This window comes from Schistocerca cancellata, chromosome 8 (assembly GCF_023864275.1).
Source record: "Schistocerca cancellata isolate TAMUIC-IGC-003103 chromosome 8, iqSchCanc2.1, whole genome shotgun sequence".
Classification (NCBI taxonomy): domain Eukaryota; kingdom Metazoa; phylum Arthropoda; class Insecta; order Orthoptera; family Acrididae; genus Schistocerca; species Schistocerca cancellata.
Window position 1 is genome coordinate 111,497,060 of NC_064633.1, and position 21,444 is coordinate 111,518,503.

The 21,444-nt window shown below is 45.1% G+C and overlaps 1 protein-coding gene across 2 annotated transcripts in view; it reads left to right on the forward strand.

Annotated features, from left to right (window-relative positions):
* Positions 1–21,444, forward strand: part of LOC126094805 (cholinesterase 1-like) — a 198,564-nt gene that overhangs the window by 111,798 nt on the left and 65,322 nt on the right. For both annotated transcript variants that reach the window (XM_049909374.1, XM_049909375.1), the window contains exon 7: positions 2,393–2,558. In XM_049909374.1, coding sequence (XP_049765331.1) covers positions 2,393–2,558 — 166 coding nt within the window. The remainder of the gene's footprint in view (positions 1–2,392; positions 2,559–21,444) is intronic.

A 21,444-nucleotide genomic window follows, 5' to 3' on the forward strand; every position in this document is an offset into this window, starting at 1 on the left:
TTCCTTTCCTTTTTATTCAATCGATTCCACTTGGTATAATCCTGCATAATTGTGTAGGACTTATATGTAGGGAGGTAGACATTTCTTGATGTACAGAGATTGAGAAACTTCTTTGTAACCATGACTACATAGGCAGCTACTGGCATTGCATTAATCCACTCAGCGCAATGTGGGGTTGTCTTATATAAGGGTCCTAATGAAGTGTCTACGATGACCAGGTGTTTGATGATTTGATAGTACAATTGCATTGTTTTACATTGGGGATGCAACTGGTTTTTAAGACAAACTATTTTATGCTTTTTACCGTTAATATTGCGGCAGCTGTTTGTCGTACTACACATAATGCTACCTAGACTACACATAAGTAACTATGTATTCTGACATGGTTGTCACATTTTCTTGTATTTTAATTTATTTTATTGCTTTTTATACTAGTTAATTTTTATTAAAAAGCTTCTTCCACTGTTCCACTGGACATACGATTGTATGCAGTACATTTGATGTGTTGCATGGCCTATTACAACTGTGTGTTACGGTTATATGAATAATAGCGCACACATATATTCATATATCATGCGTTATTTGAGTAAAACAGGGAAAACTATTAACAACAGCTTGACATAGGCAGAAGCATATGTGCCCTAATGTTACATATAGTTTTAATGATATACAATATATCTCTTTGAGCCACTTACATAGTTAACATGATACCTGTCAATTGTTAACGTATGTTCTATATTTTTTATAATTTTTTTATAATAGTACATTTCTTCTACTCATTGTACAGGGGTCTGAAGATGGCATCAATGTAATCCAGAAACTGGTAGCACATACACTCCTGGAAATTGAAATAAGAACACCGTGAATTCATTGTCCCAGGAAGGGGAAACTTTATTGACACATTCCTGGGGTCAGATACATCACATGATCACACTGACAGAACCACAGGCACATAGACACAGGCAACAGAGCATGCACAATGTCGGCACTAGTACAGTGTATATCCACCTTTCGCAGCAATGCAGGCTGCTATTCTCCCATGGAGACGATCGTAGAGATGCTGGATGTAGTCCTGTGGAACGGCTTGCCATGCCATTTCCACCTGGCGCCTCAGTTGGACCAGCGTTCGTGCTGGACGTGCAGACCGCGTGAGACGACGCTTCATCCAGTCCCAAACATGCTCAATGGGGGACAGATCCGGAGATTTTGCTGGCCAGGGTAGTTGACTTACACCTTCTAGAGCACGTTGGGTGGCACGGGATACATGCGGACGTGCATTGTCCTGTTGGAACAGCAAGTTCCCTTGCCGGTCTAGGAATGGTAGAACGATGGGTTCGATGACGGTTTGGATGTACCGTGCACTATTCAGTGTCCCCTCGACGATCACCAGTGGTGTACGGCCAGTGTAGGAGATCGCTCCCCACACCATGATGCCGGGTGTTGGCCCTGTGTGCCTCGGTCGTATGCAGTCCTGATTGTGGCGCTCACCTGCACGGCGCCAAACACGCATACGACCATCATTGGCACCAAGGCAGAAGCGACTCTCATCGCTGAAGACGACACGTCTCCATTCGTCCCTCCATTCACGCCCGTCGCGACACCACTGGAGGCGGGCTGCACCATGTTGGGGCGTGAGCGGAAGACGGCCTAACGGTGTGCGGGACCGTAGCCCAGCTTCATGGAGACGGTTGCGAATGGTCCTCGCCGATACCCCAGGAGCAACAGTGTCCCTAATTTGCTGGGAAGTGGCGGTGCGGTCCCCTACGGCACTGCGTAGGATCCTACGGTCTTGGCGTGCATCCGTGCGTCGCTGCGGTCCGGTCCCAGGTCGACGGGCACGTGCACCTTCCGCCGACCACTGGCGACAACATCGATGTACTGTGGAGACCTCACGCCCCACGTGTTGAGCAATTCGGCGGTACGTCCACCCGGCCTCCCGCATGCCCACTATACGCCCTCGCTCAAAGTCCGTCAACTGCACATACGGTTCACGTCCACGCGGTTCCTGGTGTGTCCGCTGTGCCGTGCGTGTGATCATTGCTTGTACAGCCCTCCCGCAGTGTCCGGAGCAAGTATGGTGGGTCTGACACACCGGTGTCAATGTGTTCTTTTTTCCATTTCCAGGAGTGTAGAAGGTTCATAAAATAAAATAAATTTCTACAATACATACAGCTATGGTAAATTATTGCATCAAGAAAATCACACAATCTGTATCTTTCATTGTACTGGTGTCTATCGCCTGTTTGTCTGCATCTACTGTCCACTTGCGAGTACTTTATTCAGCCTCAGTTATATCTAGTATTTTGATAGTGATTGTGAGAGTCTCTTTTCCCATACTGTCTACTCTTTACGAGGGGGGACGTGTACTGAGTTTGCGGTGCGACTGTTGCAGGACAAGCTCCGCTTCGAGACGTTCGTGTTCCTGCCTGTGGTGGAGCAGCCGTACGAGGGCGCCTTCCTCAACGAGACGCCGTACACCATCCTGGCAGAGGCGCGTGCCAACCGGGTGCCGCTCGTCGCTGGCGACACCTCCGCCGAGTGTCTGCTCACTGTGCTAGGTCAGTCACCCAGTGACGTCACTCTCGCCTTCACAGTGAGAGTCGCGATGGGAGCTATTGGCTTCGGATATAGTGTAAGGCTGCTCCATTCTACGAGGGCAGTTCGACAAGTAATGCAACACTTTTTTTTTCTCGGCCAATTTTGGTTGAAAAAACCGGAAATTTCTTGTGGAATATTTTCAAACATTCCCGCTTCGTCTCGTATAGTTTCATTGACTTCCGACAGGTGGCAGCGCTGTACGGAGCTGTTAAAATGGCGTCTGTAACGGATGTGCGTTGCAAACAACGGGCAGTGATCGAGTTTCTTTTGGCGGAAAACCAGGGCATCTCAGATATTCATAGGCGCTTGCAGAATGTCTACGGTGATCTGGCAGTGGACAAAAGCACGGTGAGTCGTTGGGCAAAGCGTGTGTCATCATCGCCGCGAGGTCAAGCAAGACTGTCTGATCTCCCGCGTGCGGGCCGGCCGTGCACAGCTGTGACTCCTGCAATGGCGGAGCGTGCGAACACACTCGTTTGAGATGATCGACGGATCACCATCAAACAACTCCGTGCTCAACTTGACATCTCTGTTGGTAGTGCTGTCACAATTGTTCACCAGTTGGGATATTCAAAGGTTTGTTCCCGCTGGGTCCCTCGATGTCTAACCGAACACCATAAAGAGCAAAGGAGAACCATCTGTGCGGAATTGCTTGCTCGTCATGTGGCTGAGGGTGACAATTTCTTGTCAAAGATTGTTACAGGCGATGAAACATGGATTCATCACTTCGAACCTGAAACAAAACGGCAATCAATGGAGTGGCGCCACACCCACTCCCCTACCAAGAAAAAGTTTAAAGCCATACCCTCAGCCGGTAAAGTCATGGTTACAGTCTTCTGGGATGCTGAAGGGGTTATTCTGTTCGATGTCCTTCCCCATGGTCAAACGATCAACTCTGAAGTGTATTGTGCTACTCTTCGGAAATTGAAGAAACGACTTCAGCGTGTTCGTAGGCACAAAAATCTGAACGAACTTCTTCTTCTTCATGACAACGCAAGACCTCACACAAGTCTTCGCACCCGAGAGGAGCTCACAAAACTTCAGTGGACTGTTCTTCCTCATGCACCCTACAGCCCCGATCTCGCACCGTCGGATTTCCATATGTTTGGCCCAGTGAAGGACGCAATCCGTGGGAGGCACTACGCGGATGATGAAGAAGTTATTGTTGCAGTACGGCGTTGGCTCCGACATCGGCCAGTGGAATGGTACCGTGCAGGCATACAGGCCCTCATTTCAAGGTGACGTAAGGCCGTAGCATTGAATGGACATTACGTTGAAAAATAGTGTTATGTAGCTAAAAGATTGGGGAATAACCTGGTGTATTTCAATGCTGAATAAAACAACCCCTGTTTCAGAAAAAAAATGTGTTGCATTACTTTTTGAACTGCCCTCGTACAACTTCTGCTGACAGACCTCCTTGTGTTAGACTGTGTTAGTCCTCAGTCCGAAGAATGGTTTGATTTAACTCTACACACTGGTCTGTCCGTTCATCTCTGTATACCTACTGCATATTAGCCTTGGTCTCCCTCTACAATTCTTACCGCCACACTTCCTCAGTTACCAAACTGGCGATTCCTGGATGCTGCAGAATGAATCCTAGCAACAGGTTCCTTCTCTTAGTCTACTTATACCACGCATTTTTCTCTCTGACTCGATTCGGAGGCCCTACGTCAGTTACCGATCTAACCTTCCAATTTTCAGCATTCTTCTGTAGCATCACATTTCAGAAATGCCGCCCAAGAAAAGGTTGGTAGTGATAAGTGTCTGGGGGCGTATATACTTATCAAGTTTAAAAAGCACTTAACAACACAGTGCAGCGAATCAGAGCATATGAGCATAACAAAACTTAAGTAAATATTATTTGTAATAAAATCGAACAAACGGACATGAACTTACCATCCAGCATTAAATGTCAAATCGGCAAAATTCCGGTTCCAAAAAGTAAACGTGGCTTCATAAGTACAGGAAAGTCAAAAATTAACCAAGTAGCCTACAACTAATGAACTATTCAAACTGGAAAAAACAGTAATGGAATAGGGTAGCTGGGCTCAAGTACAGGACACAATTCACAAATAAAATAGCCGACCGCGGTGGCCGAGGAGTTCTAGGCACTTCAGTCCGGAACCGCGCGACTGCTACAGTTGCAGGTTCAAATCCTGCCTCGGGCATGGATGTGTGTGATGTCCTTAGGTTGGTTAGGTTTAAGTAGTTCTAAGTTCTAGGGGACTGATGACCTCATATGTTAAGTCCCACAGGGCTCGGAGCCATTTGAACAAATAAAATATAAATGATGAACGACACAAAAACATTTAGAGGTAAGATTAATTTTGCCAATTAACTGAAGACAGCAGGATATAGACAGCTTAACAACACAGAAAAGGCTTAAGCTACGTAGGAATGTAGACAAGTTAGACGAAACAGCAAAATCAAACACTATGCCAACTGATTATACATACTAAGATCACTCACTTAAACATATCTTAAAATAATGAAAGCGGACACAGGCAGCGTCTAATTGACATAAATCTTCAGCGACTGAAACATACGTCAGTCAAACACCTTGAACTGCCGTTCCGTTAGGACAACAGTAAACAAGAAAGCACTGAACCCTCAAACTGCTAGCACAACTTTAAAGTGAATGCCAGATAGAATGCAAGTGACTGCACAACCAATTTCTTCTTCAGGCGCCACGGCCACGACACACCCTTTGTGCACCACTGCTGAGGAGCACTTGCTGTAGTCAGTACAGACTTCTCTGAGGCCAACACGCCATCCACCACCTGAGCACCCAGAAGAGGAGGCAATGGCCGTGCGTCGACAACAACTTCTATTGTCTGCTAGCTCAGGCCCAGCATCCACCAAGGTGCCGCATTGCTGGCCACGCCAACTTGCAGCCCTGTCTGTACAACTCAGACCCATTTTTCTTGCTCCCTAGTTATCCATCCTTAGCAGCTCCCCGCAGACTTGCTCTGTCTCTGGTCTTTCGTTCAGATTCCAGTCCCCAAGAAAACATCGGCTGTCCCGTTCTCCATACACATGCATCGTCTACCTCCGGCTGTCAGCTGCCAACCACAATTCGTTTTCCCAGGTGCCACTACCAAATGCGTCTCCGCTGTTGCCCGACTAACTGCCAGACCGCCAAGCAACACTGGCCCATGTTCCATGCATATGGGGCCCCTCGCTTGTGTTGTCAGTTTGTCACCATGACTCGTATCGCCAGGCTCCTGGTATGAGAGTGAAAGTGGGAATGCTCGCTGGCCAGTTCCAGGAGCCAATCAGTCCAGGGCGCAAACAAGATTGGTTGACGCGCTTTCCATGGAGTGACGCAGCTCCCTAAGTGTTGTCCAGTCGTTGCTGCCTACATCCCCGCTGTGAGACTCTGACACTCAGGTCAACTCGTGGACTGAGGTGGCGCTGCCCTCGGCTACTTTGAGCTTCATCCCTCTCTTTTGCTGCAGGATCACACCAGCAGCGCTGGCGCCAACTGCTGAGTGGGGTGGGACTATAAATGTGACGTGAGCTGCTAAATCGTGGCACAAAAGCTTATATTCTCTTCTTATCTATGATACATATTTTGCTTTCGTACAAGTCTACGCCCCACATTAACACCTTCATAAAAACCTTAAATTTACATTGAACAATGGAAAATCCAGGAAGGAATGTAACAATACCAAAGAAGGAAAGTTGCCACTCTCCATATAATGGAGATGCTGAGTCGCGATAGGCACAACAAAAAGATTCACACAATTAAAGCTTTTGGCCATTAAGGCCTTTGACATCAATAGACACACATACACACACTCACATACACACACACACACACACACACACACACACACCTAAACGCAACTTGCACACGTGTCTGCAGTCTCAGAGAGCTGAAACCACACTGCAAACAGCAGCACCAGTGCATGATGGGAGTGGCGACTGTATGGGGGTAAGGAGGAGGCTGGGGTAGGGAGGAGGAGGGATAGTATGGTGGGAGTGTTGGACAGTGAAGTGTTTTTCAGTTCAGACGGAGGGCAGGAGAGAAAGTGCGGAGGTGGGAGGGGGTAAGTAGTGGAAAGAAGAGAAATAAAAAGAAATTAAAAGAATGGGTGTGGTGGTGAAATGACGGCTGTGTAGTGCCGGAATGGGAACATGGAGGGAGCTGGATGGGTGAGGACAGTGACTAACGAAGGTTGAGGCCAGGATGGTTATGGGAACGCAGGATGTGATGCAGAGAAAGTTCCCACCTGCACAATTCAGAAAATCTGGTGTTGTTGGGAGGGATCCATATAGTACAGGCTGTAAAGAAGTCATTAAGATGAGGGATATCATGTTCAGCTGTGTGTTCAGCAGCAGGGTGGTCCACTTGTTTTTTGGCCACAGTTTGTCGGTGGTCATTCGTGCGGCCAGACAGCTTGTTGGTTGCCATGCCTACATAGAATGCAGCACAGAGGTTGCAGCTTAGCTCGTAAATCACGTAACTGGCTTCACAGGTAGCCCTGCCTTTGATGGGGTAGGTGATAGTAGTGACTGGACTGGGGTGGGTGGTGGTAGGAGGATGGATGGGACAGGTCTTGCGTCTAGGTCTATTACAGGGGTATGAGCCATGTGGTAAGGGTTTGGGAGCAGGGGTTGTGTAAGGATGGACGAGTATATTGTGTAGGTTCGGTGGACGGCGGAATACCACGGTAGGAGGGGTGGGAAGGATAGTGGGCAGGACATTCCTCATTTCAGGGCACGACGAGAGGAAATCGAAACCCTGGATGAGAATGTAATTCAGCTCCTCCAGTCGTGGATGGTACTGAGTTACGACGGGGATGCTCTTCTGTGGCTGGACTGTGGGACTTTGGGAGGTGGTGAGAGACTGGAAAGACAAGGCATGGGAGATTTGTTTTTGTACAAGGATGGGAGGATAGTTACGGTCAGTGAAGGCTTCAGTGAGACCCTCAGTATATTTTCAGAGGGACTGCTCATCACTGCAGTTGCGACGACCGCGGGTGGCTAGGCTGTACGGAAGGGACTTCTTGGTATGGAATGGGTGGCAGCTGTCGAAGTGGAGGTGTTGCTGGTGGTTAGTAGGTTTGATATGGACGGAGGTACTGATGTAGCCATCTCTGAGGTGGTCAACATCTAGGAAGGTGGATTGTTGGGTTGAGTAGGACCATGCGAACCAAATAAGGGAGAATTTGTTGAGGTTCTGGAAGAATGTGAATAAGGTGTCCCTACCTTCAATCCACATAACTAAGATATCAATGAATCTGAACCAGGTGAGGGATTTAGGATTCTAGGTTTTTAGGAAGGATTCCTAAAAATGTGTGAATCTTTTTGTTGTGCCTACCGCGACTCAGTATCTCCGCTATATGGTGAGTAGTAACTTTCCTTGTTTGGTATTGTTAAATTTACATTGGGTGTTAAAGCATTTCTCTTTGTCTGAAACTCTTTTCTTGCTACTGTCTTCCTTTTCTGCTGACAAGGTTTTCCCCTATTTGTCGGTCCTATTTCGTGGATGTATTGGATCGAAATTTTGTCCCACCTCTTTGCTGGTCGTCTGGGTAGTTGTTTCTTCAGCAGTCGCCCATGTTCACAAATTTGATCTGTGCAGTTCGTTTTTCTTCTCTGCATCCATTTATTTATACCCTGTATTCCACACAGATTCCTTATCGGTGCATCTGTCGGGGGTTTAAGGTCCCGTCGACATAGAGGTCATTAGAGATCGATAATTTGTTCTCTTGTTACTTCTTGTGCTCACTTCTTGAGTCTGTCTTATTATTTTCATTTCTATTGCCGTTAACTTTTGCATTATCTTTTTCGTTTTCACACTAGTTTCTGTTGCCTTTGTTGTAACAGGCCGCACTATTGTGATGTTTTTCTTTCTCCTCGGTTGTCACACGGTATATTGCAGGCATCTGGTTGTCCTTTTGTCCTTAGTGTTTCTGTCACTTGGTTTTTCACTTCCATCCTCAACCCTTTTATTGATGGTGATAACAGTCCCTACATAATTAAAGCTCATTACTTATTCAAGTGACACATCATTTATTTCTAACTCACATCTTATAGGTGTTTCTGATATTTCGATACTCTTTGGCTTTTTAGGTGAAATTTCCAGGTTATACTGCTTACCTGTTTTATTGAGTTGGTGAAGTGATCTTTGTAAATTATCTTCATTATTTGCATGCGGTACAGCATCATCACGATAACATATATTGTTTAACATTTTATTTTCTATTTTATACCCTGATTCCCTTCTTACAGTATCAACGATTCGGTCCATTATTAAGTTTGACAGGAATGGGCTTAATGAGTCTCCTTGTCTAGATCCTTCATATATTATAATTTCATTTGTCAATCCTTTGTGTGTTTTTATTGTCGTTTTGATACCTGCATGTATAGCTTCTACCATTTTTACGAAACCCATTGGCAGTTTCTTGTTGAGTAAGTTTTGAGTTATAATCCTTTGAGTTACAATCCTTTTAATCAGTTTTTTCAAACGTCTCTTACAAGTTTACACAACACAGGTAGGCTGCGTTATAAAACTCAGTCGTTACACCACAATTTGTCTAAAACAGCATCTATTGTCCCCGTGTTTTTTCCATAATTCTTGCTGTTCTTCTGCTATTTGCATATCATTCTGTAGTCTGTCACTAATTACTGCTGTTAACATTTTAAAGCGCCATCAATCAGCACAATTCCCCTGCAATTATCTAATAATTATTTCCGTTTTTTTTATACTGGGAATGTATTACTTTCTTTCCAGTTTCTTGGTATCCTACCTCCCTTCATAGTACCGTTAAATACAGTACCAAGCTGTTTATATAAGACTTTCCCCCCCCCCCCCCCCAACCATATTTTATTATTCATTATGGATGCCAATATACCACATGAACTTTGAAATTTTAAATTTTTAAGCCTTTTTGTTGTAGTGCACATTTATTCCATCGAGAAGCCATTTTGTGCATTGGTGTTCAGTGTCGATTTCCACATTGGTTACGTCCTTATATTGCAATTTAAATCAATTTTCTCAGAGAATTTTGTACAAATTCCATACCCGAATGTGTTCATTAATGTCCTAAATGTACTTAATTATGCTTTTGTATCATCCGCCATACTTTCCTTTCTGTTCCATAAAGGTCTCGTTTCATTCCTTTCATACATCGCTCCCATCGGTGCTCCTTTAATTTCTAATATTCTAATTCAGCCTATCACGAATGATGCTAAACTGTATCATCGTTTTGACTTTGACTAGTTTTACGTTTTAGGAACGGTTCCCACTTTAAATAGCTAATTCCTTAATGTCCTGGTAAAACCACAGTGTGCCGGCCGCGGTGGTCGTGCGGTTCTAGGCGCTCCAGTCCGGAGCCGCGCTGCTGCTACGGTCGCAGGTTCGAATCCTGCCTCGGGCATGGATGTGTGTGATGTCCTTAGGTTAGGTAGGTTTAATTAGTTCTAAGTTCTAGGGGACTGATGACCACAGAAGTTGAGTCCCATAGTGCTCAGAGCCAGCCAAAACCACAGTGTTCTGCATGTAGTGCTACCTCCTGTCACACTTACTCTTTTCGAATTTAAAGCTTCTCGTGCTGCCTCTTGTACTCGTATATTCGATCCAAGAGTAGTCCATCTAGCTTCTGCATCTTGTTCGTCTAGAAATGAGTTACTGAGGATTTTTTTCCTTTAATCTAATTTAATACAGAATCTTAGTGCTCTCATCGTCTATAACTCCAATTTAATCCCTTCAGCAGTCAGCCCCTTAATTTTATTTTATTTTGCATTTCATTTTGTCAGTCTAATTCCGGGTTCAATTTATACATCACCAGCCCATGATCCGATCCAGCCCATTGTCCGATGTTAACCTTCTCAATCTAATATTTGACTCGGATGAACGGCTTTATTGGTTACGATGTAATCAATAGCCGAGCGCTGACCTCTTGTATTACTCCAGGTGTATATGTGCCACGTCTTATGCTCGTTGTATGTGTTAGTAGTACGTAGGTCGTTCAGTGCCCAAAAATGAATGAGGTTTTTTCCCCTTCCAGTAGTTTCTATTTCATAAAATGGTTGCTTAATGGCTGGAAACGCCCGCATCTCGTGGTCGTGCGGTAGCGTTCTCGCTTCCCACGCCCGGGTTCCCGGGTTCGATTCCCGGCGGTGTCAGGGATTTTCTCTGCCTCGTGATGGCTGGGTGTTGTGTAATGTCCTTAGGTTAGTTAGGTTTAAGTAGTTCTAAGTTCTAGGGGACTGATAACCATAGATGTAAAAGTCCCATAGTGCTCAGAGCCATTTTTGAATGCCTGGAATAATCAAATCGCTTATACGTCCATTGAAATCTCCCACGAGCTAGATTTTTTTTACCGTTTTTGGAACAGTGCCACTTACAGCTTTAAATTAATATAAACATTTTCCTCTCTTGTTTAGGTCTCCCTACATCAGCTGCGTATATATTAAGCTTATAAATCGTAGATTCATCTTCTTCTATTGTCATCTTCACTATTCTTCCGTTTCTTGTGAATTATGAGGTGCATTCAAGTTGTAAGGCCTCCGATTTTTTTTCTAATTAACTACTCACCCGAAATCGATGAAACTGGCGTTACTTCTCGACGTAATTGCCCTGCAGACGTACACATTTTTCACAACGCTGACGCCATGATTCCATGGCAGCGGCGAATCCTTCTTTAGGAGTCTGTTTTGACCACTGGAAAATCGCTGAGGCAATAGCAGCACAGCTGGTGAATGTGCGGCCACGGAGAGTGTCTTTCATTGTTGGAAAAAGCCAAAAGTCACTAGGAGCCAGGTCAGGTGAGTAGGGAGCATGAGGAATCACTTCAAAGTTGTTATCACGGAGAAACTGTTGCGTAACGTTAGCTCGATGTGCGGGTGCGTTGTCTTGGTGAAACAGCACACACGCAGCCCTTCCCGGACGTTTTTGTTGCAGTGCAGGAAGTAATTTGTTGTTCAAAACATTTTCGTAGGATGCCCTTTGGAACGCAATGGGTAAGGATTACGCCCTCGCTGTCCCAGAACATGGACACCATCATTTTTTCAGCACTGGCGGTTACCCGAAATTTTTTTGGTGGCGGTGAATCTGTGTGCTTCCATTGAGCTGACTGGCGCTTTGTTTCTGGATTGAAAAATGGCATCCACGTCTCATCCATTGTCACAACCGATGAATAGAAAGTCCCATTCATGCTGTTGTTGCGCGTCAACATTGCTTGGCAACATGCCACATGGTCAGCCATGTGGTCGTCCGTCAGCATTTGTGGCACCCACCTGGATGACACTTTCCGCATTTTCAGGTCGTCATGCAGGATTGTGTGCACAGAACCCACAGAAATGCCAACTCTGGAGGCGATCTGTTCAACTGTCATTTGGCGATCCCCCAAAAAATTCTCTCCACTTTCTCGATCATGTCGTCAGACCGGCTTGTGCGAGCCCGAGGTTGTTTTGGTTTGTTGTCACACAATGTTCTGCCTTCATTAAACTGTCGCACCCACGAACGCACTTTCGACACATCCATAACTCCATCACCAGATGTCTTCTTCAACTGTCGATGAATTTCAATTGGTTTCACACCACGCAAATTCAGAAAACGAATGATTGCACGCTGTTCAAGTAAGGAAAACGTCGCCATTTTAAGTATTTAAAACAGTTCTTATTCTCGCCGCTGGCGGTAAAATTCCATCTGCCGTACGGAGCTGCCATCTCTGGGACGTATTGACAATGAATGCGGCCTCATTTTGCAACAGTGCGCATGTTTGTATCTCTTTCCAGTCCGGAGAAAAAAAATCGGAGGCCTTAGAACTTGAATGCACCTCGTAGCAACGCCACTCCTGCTTTGTGCTCGGAGACCTTTATCAACAGCACAGTAGAACAGTGCGTAGCTTCCTCTTACGATTCAACCTTTCCCTATCCTTCTTTCTTTGTTACTGCACATGTGCTTATATTATGCTCTTCCATTTACACAATGATTCCCTGCTCTTTCTTATTCCATGATGCTGTACTCCATGTGGCAGCTTTTAAGTACATTATTTTCCTATTATTTGTCTTTTTCTGATGTGTGATGGTCAAGATTTTATGCGTCCTGTTCCGAGGCTTAAACGCTTTTCTTTCCCAGGGAGGGTGCTTTCTCACCCAGGAACTCTCGACATAGAAGACGAGGGTTTTATTCTTCGGAGTCTTTTTACCCCTTGACAGGCTGCCTTCACTAGAGTCTCAGAACCCAGCCATCGCTGTAGCATCATATGATTTAACTCTGATGTTAATGATTAATGCGATCCACCGGTGTTGTGTTGATACTCGTTTATCGTGCCGCGATCTACTTCCTTTGTTAGAACATAATCAGATTGCCTGCGATAAACAAAACAGGGAATTAGTCTGATATCTGTAGTACCTTAACGAATTATATAAGTAACTCACACTGCTGACGACTACATTCAACTATACTTTTTCACTTCTGTTGATATTCATCTTACAAGGTTTAGTCAAGACATTATTCACTCCTTGCAATTGATTCGCAAGTTAGTAGCCGTCTTTAGTTTTTATAAGACTTTCCATTCTTATGTAGTTAATTCGTGTCATTATTAAACTGATGATTCTGTAAGATTCATATATCCGCACCTGTCTTCTTTGTAATAGGACCGTTGAATATACCCTACAAAATGTGTGGCGAATCTTTTCTTTCTCAATTATCCGTGTTCAGTCTATGGATGGAGACTGTTAGTACACCAGTTTTGTGAAAGTCCTACAAGCTACGGTTCATCCAATTACATTGTTATCCAAGTTGTTTATATTGTGTACAGCAACACTTATTGCTCCTCCTTTTCAGCTGAATTTCCTTCCTTAACTTCACAAGTTCAGCCGAACTTCAGTAATCGTATACATGAGTTCACTGGGTGTTACGTTTCCCGTTCTTGATTCTAAATAACGAAGTTGCCTCTTGTACACGTCTACACTAAATTACACTTTGCACTTAAGTTTTGCTGCAAGTTATTTATGGGAACATGGTAAGAGACAGCCAATCCATTATCGGTGCTTAAAGCAATCGTAGGAACATGTCTTCTTAAGAAACAAACTTGAATTTCGAAAGACGACTAATAAACACCATTGACCTTGCAACTGAGCATAAATGTTCGAAGTTAATCACAATGTTTTATTTTTGGTCTCTATTACATAGTCTGTCATAAAGCATGAGTTATGGAATAGTACTAGAGCCGCGCGGGATTAGCCGAGTGGTCTGGCGCTGCAGTCATGGACTGTGCGGCTGGTCCCGGAGGATGTTCGAGTCCTCCCTCGGGCACGGGTGTGTGTGTTTGTCCTTAGGATAATTTAGGTTAAGTAGTGTGTAAGCTTAGGGACTGATGACCTTAGCAGTTGAGTCCCATAAGATTTCACACACATTTGAACATTTTTTGTGTACTAGAATAATCCCCTAAGCCCCATCCTTTCGTATCACATACCCTGACTGAACGAATGTCAGTGTTCTTCCGAATAACTGGCCGATGCTTGAAGATAAAAGCGTTCGATCCCGTGAAAGCATACTTACAGATTCAAACAGCCAGCTTTATGTGATGAATGTACAAATATGGTACAACCCTACGTAACGCTGCCGTAGCGAACGCGAAAAAAAAAGATGAAACTAATTACAGTGGCCACACAGTCGTTACAGCACTCGTTCCGGCCGCGCTCAATGAATGGAAGCGGAAAAAGCCGTAACAAGTAGCAGACTGGGAAGTACCTCCTACTATGCATTTCACAGAGGTTTGCAGAGTATGGGCTAGCGGTAGATAAGCGCGAATATGTAAATCTACTGGCTTTCGTGGCCGCTGTCATTGAAGGTAAAAATCTTATAGTTTCCTCTTTTCAATCGACGTTTCGACCCCTCTACTGGTATCTTCTTCAGAATTACACTCCTGGAAATTGAAATAAGAACACCGTGAATTCATTGTCCCAGGAAGGGGAAACTTTATTGACACATTCCTGGGGTCAGATACATCACATGATCACACTGACAGAACCACAGGCACATAGACACAGGCAACAGAGCATGCACAATGTCGGCACTAGTACAGTGTATATCCACCTTTCGCAGCAATGCAGGCTGCTATTCTCCCATGGAGACGATCGTAGAGATGCTGGATGTAGTCCTGTGGAACGGCTTGCCATGCCATTTCCACCTGGCGCCTCAGTTGGACCAGCGTTCGTGCTGGACGTGCAGACCGCGTGAGACGACGCTTCATCCAGTCCCAAACATGCTCAATGGGGGACAGATCCGGAGATCTTGCTGGCCAGGGTAGTTGACTTACACCTTCTAGAGCACGTTGGGTGGCACGCGATACATGTGGACGTGCATTGTCCTGTTGGAACAGCAACGATCACCAGCGGTGTACGGCCAGTGTAGGAGATCGCTCCCCATACCATGATGCCGGGTGTTGGCCCTGTGTGCCTCGGTCGTATGCAGTCCTGATTGTGGCGCTCACCTGCACGGCGCCAAACACGCATACGACCATCATTGGCACCAAGGCAGAAGCGACTCTCATCGCTGAAGACGACACGTCTCCATTCGTCCCTCCATTCACGCCCGTCGCGACACCACTGGAGGCGGGCTGCACGATGTTGGGGCGTGAGCGGAAGACGGCCTAACGGTGTGCGGGACCGTAGCCCAGCTTCATGGAGACGGTTGCGAATGGTCCTCGCCGATACCCCAGGAGCAACAGTGTCCCTAATTTGCTGGGAAGTGGCGGTGCGGTCCCCTACGGCACTGCGTAGGATCCTACGGTCTTGGCGTGCATCCGTGCGTCGCTGCGGTCCGGTCCCAGGTCGACGGGCACGTGCACCTTCCGCCGACCACTGGCGACAACATCGATGTACTGTGGAGACCTCACGCCCCACGTGTTGAGCAATTCGGCGGTACGTCCACCCGGCCTCCCGCATGCCCACTATACGCCCTCGCTCAAAGTCCGTCAACTGCACATACGGTTCACGTCCACGCTGTCGCGGCATGCTACCAGTGTTAAAGACTGCGATGGAGCTCCGTATGCCACGGCAAACTGGCTGACACTGACGGCGGCGGTGCACAAATGCTGCGCAGCTAGCGCCATTCGACGGCCAACACCGCGGTTCCTGGTGTGTCCGCTGTGCCGTGCGTGTGATCATTGCTTGTACAGCCCTTTCGCAGTGTCCGGAGCAAGTATGGTGGGTCTGACACACCGGTGTCAATGTGTTCTTTTTTCCATTTCCAGGAGTGTAGAATACATTCAAAGGACAGTGCCGCGTACGCTTATAACAGAGATGTTTGAAGAAGTAGGGTTACTAAGTGAATTTTTTTCGGTTGCTATTTGTGAGTCTTCATCACTGTTTACGTGTGATAACAGGTAAAGAAAGAGAGGGGGAATTCGTCAGGCAGTAAAGGTCTTAACAGAGTTTATCCTTGCATGTCCCACATTAAAATATCAAAATTTGCGGTCATTCTCGAATGTTTGCGATTACTCAAAAAACGAAGTGATAAATTTGGGGAGTAGGTTGCTATGAGGTAATTGCCACTGTCGTTTCGGCACATTTCAGTCCTTGTTCTTCACTACACAAACATGTGATCACCCGCACTTTCCCTCGTCGGATACGACCCGTTGCTTTTAACGATTTTTGCAAAGACGGTAGTTGTTTATTAAGAAAGAGAAATTAATATTCATTGTGTTATGATGGGTATTGCAATAAACATTAGGACTTCAACTCTGGAATATTTGACAGGCGGGTAATTTTCAACTGATTGTCGTCTCCTACTCTGTCCTGGCGCTCAAAAGGGTGAACGCAGTTCATTCCAGATTTAAACTGTCAAACATCAGCGCTGTATTCCCTGAGGCAGGAGAAGCAGCCTTGTGCGTAGAAACAGCCAGGCAGTCTGAAATGAGCTCGCTGCGGGGCTAGCAACTTATCAGCAGGTACGGAAATGGTCGTGCTTGAACGTTACACTGCCATCACAAAAAAAAGTGTTATCTTGGAATACTGACTCGGCTGCAACAACAGGAAATTGTTGATGAGTGGACGATGAAAAAATCTCAGAAAGATGGAAAGTAAGATAAGTGCAGTGCCGTTGTGGGAGAGATAGCAGATGGATTGCTAACGATTCAGGTGTACAGTGAATGTACAGGATGCTTCTCACATCAACCTCTAGGCCATTCAGGATGTTTATGCTGTATTAAATCTCCAATGAGACTGCTTTGTCTTTTGATAGACTGTGATACTATGAACCCATTACCGTTCTCATTTTGTTTTAATCATACGTTCTCATGGCACTGAATTAACCTTTCACTATGTGGGGGACGATAAGATTCATCACAAGAGTTTTGAGGATCCGTAAACGGAGAAACAAATAACAAAGAAGCACAAAGAACAGAATTTTCTAAGGTTTACGTGCAGGACAACGCAACATGAAGGGAAGATGAAATCGAATAGTGTTAGTAGACATCAGGTTCGTGGGCGTATCGTGTAAGGAGAGAAAAGACTCCTCCCTTTCTACTCCCCTCACCCTTCCCACAAGAAAAATAAAATATGATGTTCGCAAACTGAATCCTGATCCTGCCCCACTACTCAATCACCCACACCATTTTATGACCAGTTGGATAAATACTAGAACATGTAACAAAGATTGACTAGCACCAAGTGTTTGTTAAATCTCAAAATTATTTCGCAGCTCGCTGCTATTCTGTTTACAACTGAAGATGTCAGATGTCGCTGGGTTGCAAAACATTCCAGTAGCGTGTACAATCAGTTTCTGGCGTTGTTTCTCGTGTTAATAGTCAATGACAAAAACTAATAAAACTTTAAAATTATGAACGTTACGTATCAGACACCAAAATACATACAAAACTCATACAAAATATCAGTTAAGCACATCGCAGGGAGGTCCGTTGAGTGGTCAACGTGGCTGTCTGCCATGCGGGGGACCCTGATTCGATTCCCTGCACTGTCAGGGTTTTTCCTTGGTGGGAGAACTGGAACGGATAGCGCCGGCCGTGGTGGCCAAGCGGTTAAAGGCGCTACAGTCTGGAACCGCGCGACCGCTACGGTCGCAGGTTCGAATCTTGTCTCGGACATGGATGTGTGTGATGTCCTTAGGTTAGTTAGGTTTAAGTAGTTCTAAGATCTAGGGGACTGATGACCTTAGAAGTTAAGTCCCATAGTGCTCAGAGCCATTTGAACCTTTTTTTTTTTTTTTTTTGAACGGAAAGCACTCAGCCACGTGATGCTAACTGAGGAGTCACTTCACAGTTTAGTAGCAGTTCCAGGGTTAAGAAACACGACAGAGACGCGGAGAGCAGCGTGCTCACCACATGTTCCTCCATATCGCATCCAATGACGTCATTGGCAAAGGATGACATGGTGGTCGGTCGGATCCGGCTGGCCCGTCTAGGACCGGACCATGGAACAAGATCTTCACATTTTTTCACGTAGTACTTAGTAGTTACTTATTATAATGTAGTAACAGTCTTATGCCTAGTGGTTAATAGACACGTTTTCGCACGTATAAGAATTCAGAGTCTTGAGGCAATAGCACTGAATAAAAAGTTCTCGGATCTCCAGCCGGATCAAGAAAAAGGCCAGAACTGCAGGCCACCGTCTCCACTTAGGGTGTTGTTGGTGACTTAATTCAGTCGCTTCCTGAATTACACACAACTAGAAACCGTTAGTGCGAACCACGGCAAAAGTTTCGCTACATTGAAACCTTGCCGTCTCCTCTATACCTCTTTTGTTAATGATAACCTTCCCTTTTACAATAAACTATGAAACCTTTCCTTAGGATTTCTATCTCTTGCTTAATAATAACAAATGAAATCTTCCCTTTGAAATTTATTCTGTTTCTCAATCTTCGCATACAAATTTAATTGCTGCTTTTTAAAAGTGATTTTCGGATTATTTAGACGAAACATAGAATGTGTCGTCGTCGTGTGGCCCTCAGTCGTTATCTGCAATAAGCCAAAACTGTTCCTTACCTTTTTTACTGTTACTGGATCGGCATCTGACTGCTACATCGAACTGCAACATGAATATACTTACTCTGTTTTACTATACTCTATTAGTTGCTGGTGGGCTTTCATAATAAGTAGCTGTATTTATTACCAAAGCTGACGTTATTCTTTAACAGCAAAGCTGACGTTATTCTTTAATTAATTTGACTGAAGTTACGTAATTCATAGTTAAACTTTTTCTTGACAACAATAAAATTTTGCAAAGTTTTACGTTGATGGTTTTTGGGATGGATTATAATTAGAAATGCAATATTGCTGGCAAAAGTTAATTATATTCTGAATGAAATGATTTTACAAACGTTCAAATGGGGGACTTACTTTTTACAATAATCTTACAACTAGCAATGCGCAAACATACCTTCAGCAGTCTTGAGTTTCTCAAAAAATTAATTCAATAATATTAGTTCCTCTTATTATAATAGTTAGCTAATGTCTTTGTACATCCGTTTATAATCTCTTGTAAACCATAGCTAGTGGCTGGCAGGCACACCGCTCCTCTCAACCTCTCGCTTCAGACCTGCTACCGACTCGCTTCACTTCTCGCTTACTACTGACTTCCTACGAACGCAAAAGTGCGGTCTCTCCTGCCAACAATGCTTTCTGGTGCAGACACTCCCTGCTACCACTACAAAATGTATCAATGCGTGGTCTTTCCCGCTGTTTTCTTAAAATGTATCCATACGCGGTCTCTCCCACCCTTTTTAAAATTATATCAATTTGCGGTCTCTCTTGTCAACAATACTTTGGTGCAGACATTCCCTGCTACCACAATTATTTCCAAAATTCAAATATTAATTATTCCTACTTAATCCTATTAATAAAATATAAACATCTTTCATAAATTGTGATTTGACAATGGACAATAGAAATATACACGTCTTACAACATTTGACCCTGTGGGCTTTTCCTAAACCATAATCAGTTAAATCGGATTTCTCGACACAGCGTACACGATAAAATCTCTCATGGTCCCTGCGTTTTTCCGCAGTGCGTACTGTTTGTCCGACGTAAGACTGGCCACGCTTGCGCTGCTGAGTTTATAACTGGTCTCAGTAACTGACAATTTTTTGTCAGAGGCCTGAAGATCGATATGATTTCGCATCTTTTCGCCAGACAGAGTGTCCAAGAAGTGCTTGGCCGAAAATTTGTGTAATTTTAATCACTTGACGCCGGCCAGACCTGACAGCTTTTTATTCAATATTATCGCTGCGACCCTCTGCATCCTTACATTACGTAACTTTACGGGGAGAAAACGTGGCGCCGTGTTATAGGTCTAGAGAGGTTGCGTGTCAAGAAGGCTAATTTAGTGAGTTCGCTGGCCGTCCAGCTGTGCTACCATGACCAGAAGACTATTTCACGATTTTCTATGGTGTCCCATCATATCAGCACCACCTTTGTAGGAGGACATTTTGTTGTGGGTTGGCAGGAGAGCCAACACCGTGATATTAGAGGAAGCCGAAAGGCACGCGTTTTAGTTCACGCAGGCTGGCGTGAGGTCTGGAACAGGACAAGGAAATTAGACTTTAGCAAAAAACGGACGTAGCTGGTGGAAACTTTAATCCATAAATGGTGAACATCGCTCTTGACGGTACATGTTCTACAGTATCAATAGTAACTGGTAATGGCGCCTTGCTAGGTCGTAGCAAATGACGTAGCTGAAGGCTATGCTAACTATCGTCTCGGCAAATGAGAGCGTATTTTGTCAGTGAACCATCGCTAGCAAAGTCGGTTGTACAACTGGGGCGAGTGCTAGGAAGTCACTCTAGACCTGCCGTGTGGCGGCGCTCGGTCTGCAATCACTGATAGTGGCGACACGCGGGTCCGACGTATACTAACGGACCGCGGCCGATTTAAAGGCTACCACCTAGCAAGTGTGGTGTCTGGCGGTGACACCACACATTTCGTCGTGCCAACTCTGCACGACAACGAGAAAGGATATACAACACCAGACAACAGCTGAATGCAAATGGCTCTTATGGCGTTGCACCTGCAGTTATCAAGGGCACCCACAGCTTTGGACATGGAATGGATCGATGAAGCTGGGTTTCCAAACAATCGTCACCACGAAAAGGAACTTCAGAGAGGCGGGAAAGGAAGTTCAGCCGCCTTCCGCAACAACAACAACAACACGGTGCAGATCACAGATCCTCAGAATGGCCTACCAACAACTTGACGGCGAGAGACAGACACGGCTGCATTGTCAGCGTTTAAAGAAGGAATTAATTTCGCACTTTCGGACATTCCTGTCTATGAAATAATAAATAGGGTCGAACAGACAGTCCTCATGGTCCCAAATGAAAGGCCGGGCGAAATACGGCGTGAAACGAGCCGTGCATTCACTAAAGCAATGTTACCAGCACCCAACATAACCAAGCCCGATCGCAGTGGCCTTCCAGCACTACGTAATGTCGAAAGCATCGTGGTCCTTCCGGCTGCAAGGGCAGTGCAGCCGTAATTATGGAATACGCAGACTGTGATACGAAGATATGCGTGCTAGTGGATGAAGATAATTGTTGACAACTTCCACGTGACCCATCATGGAGAATAATAAGAAAGATATGTGAACTTCTCAAGCGCTCTTCGATGGTAGACACTGTGTCAAGAAATCTTTCATAAACACCTAGATCACCTACTTCTTATGCTTAAAGGAAAATTTGCAAGGATGGGACGCCATTCCGGCTGATTCTATTCACTAGTGGTTAACCAACGTACAAGCTGGCGAATTACTTGCACTCTCCTCACTCCACATGCGGGAGACTGTGAGCATCATATTAAAAACGTGGCTGATATTATCAGCCGAATTAACAGTATGCGACTTAGTAAGGGTGATATTATGATCTTTTGA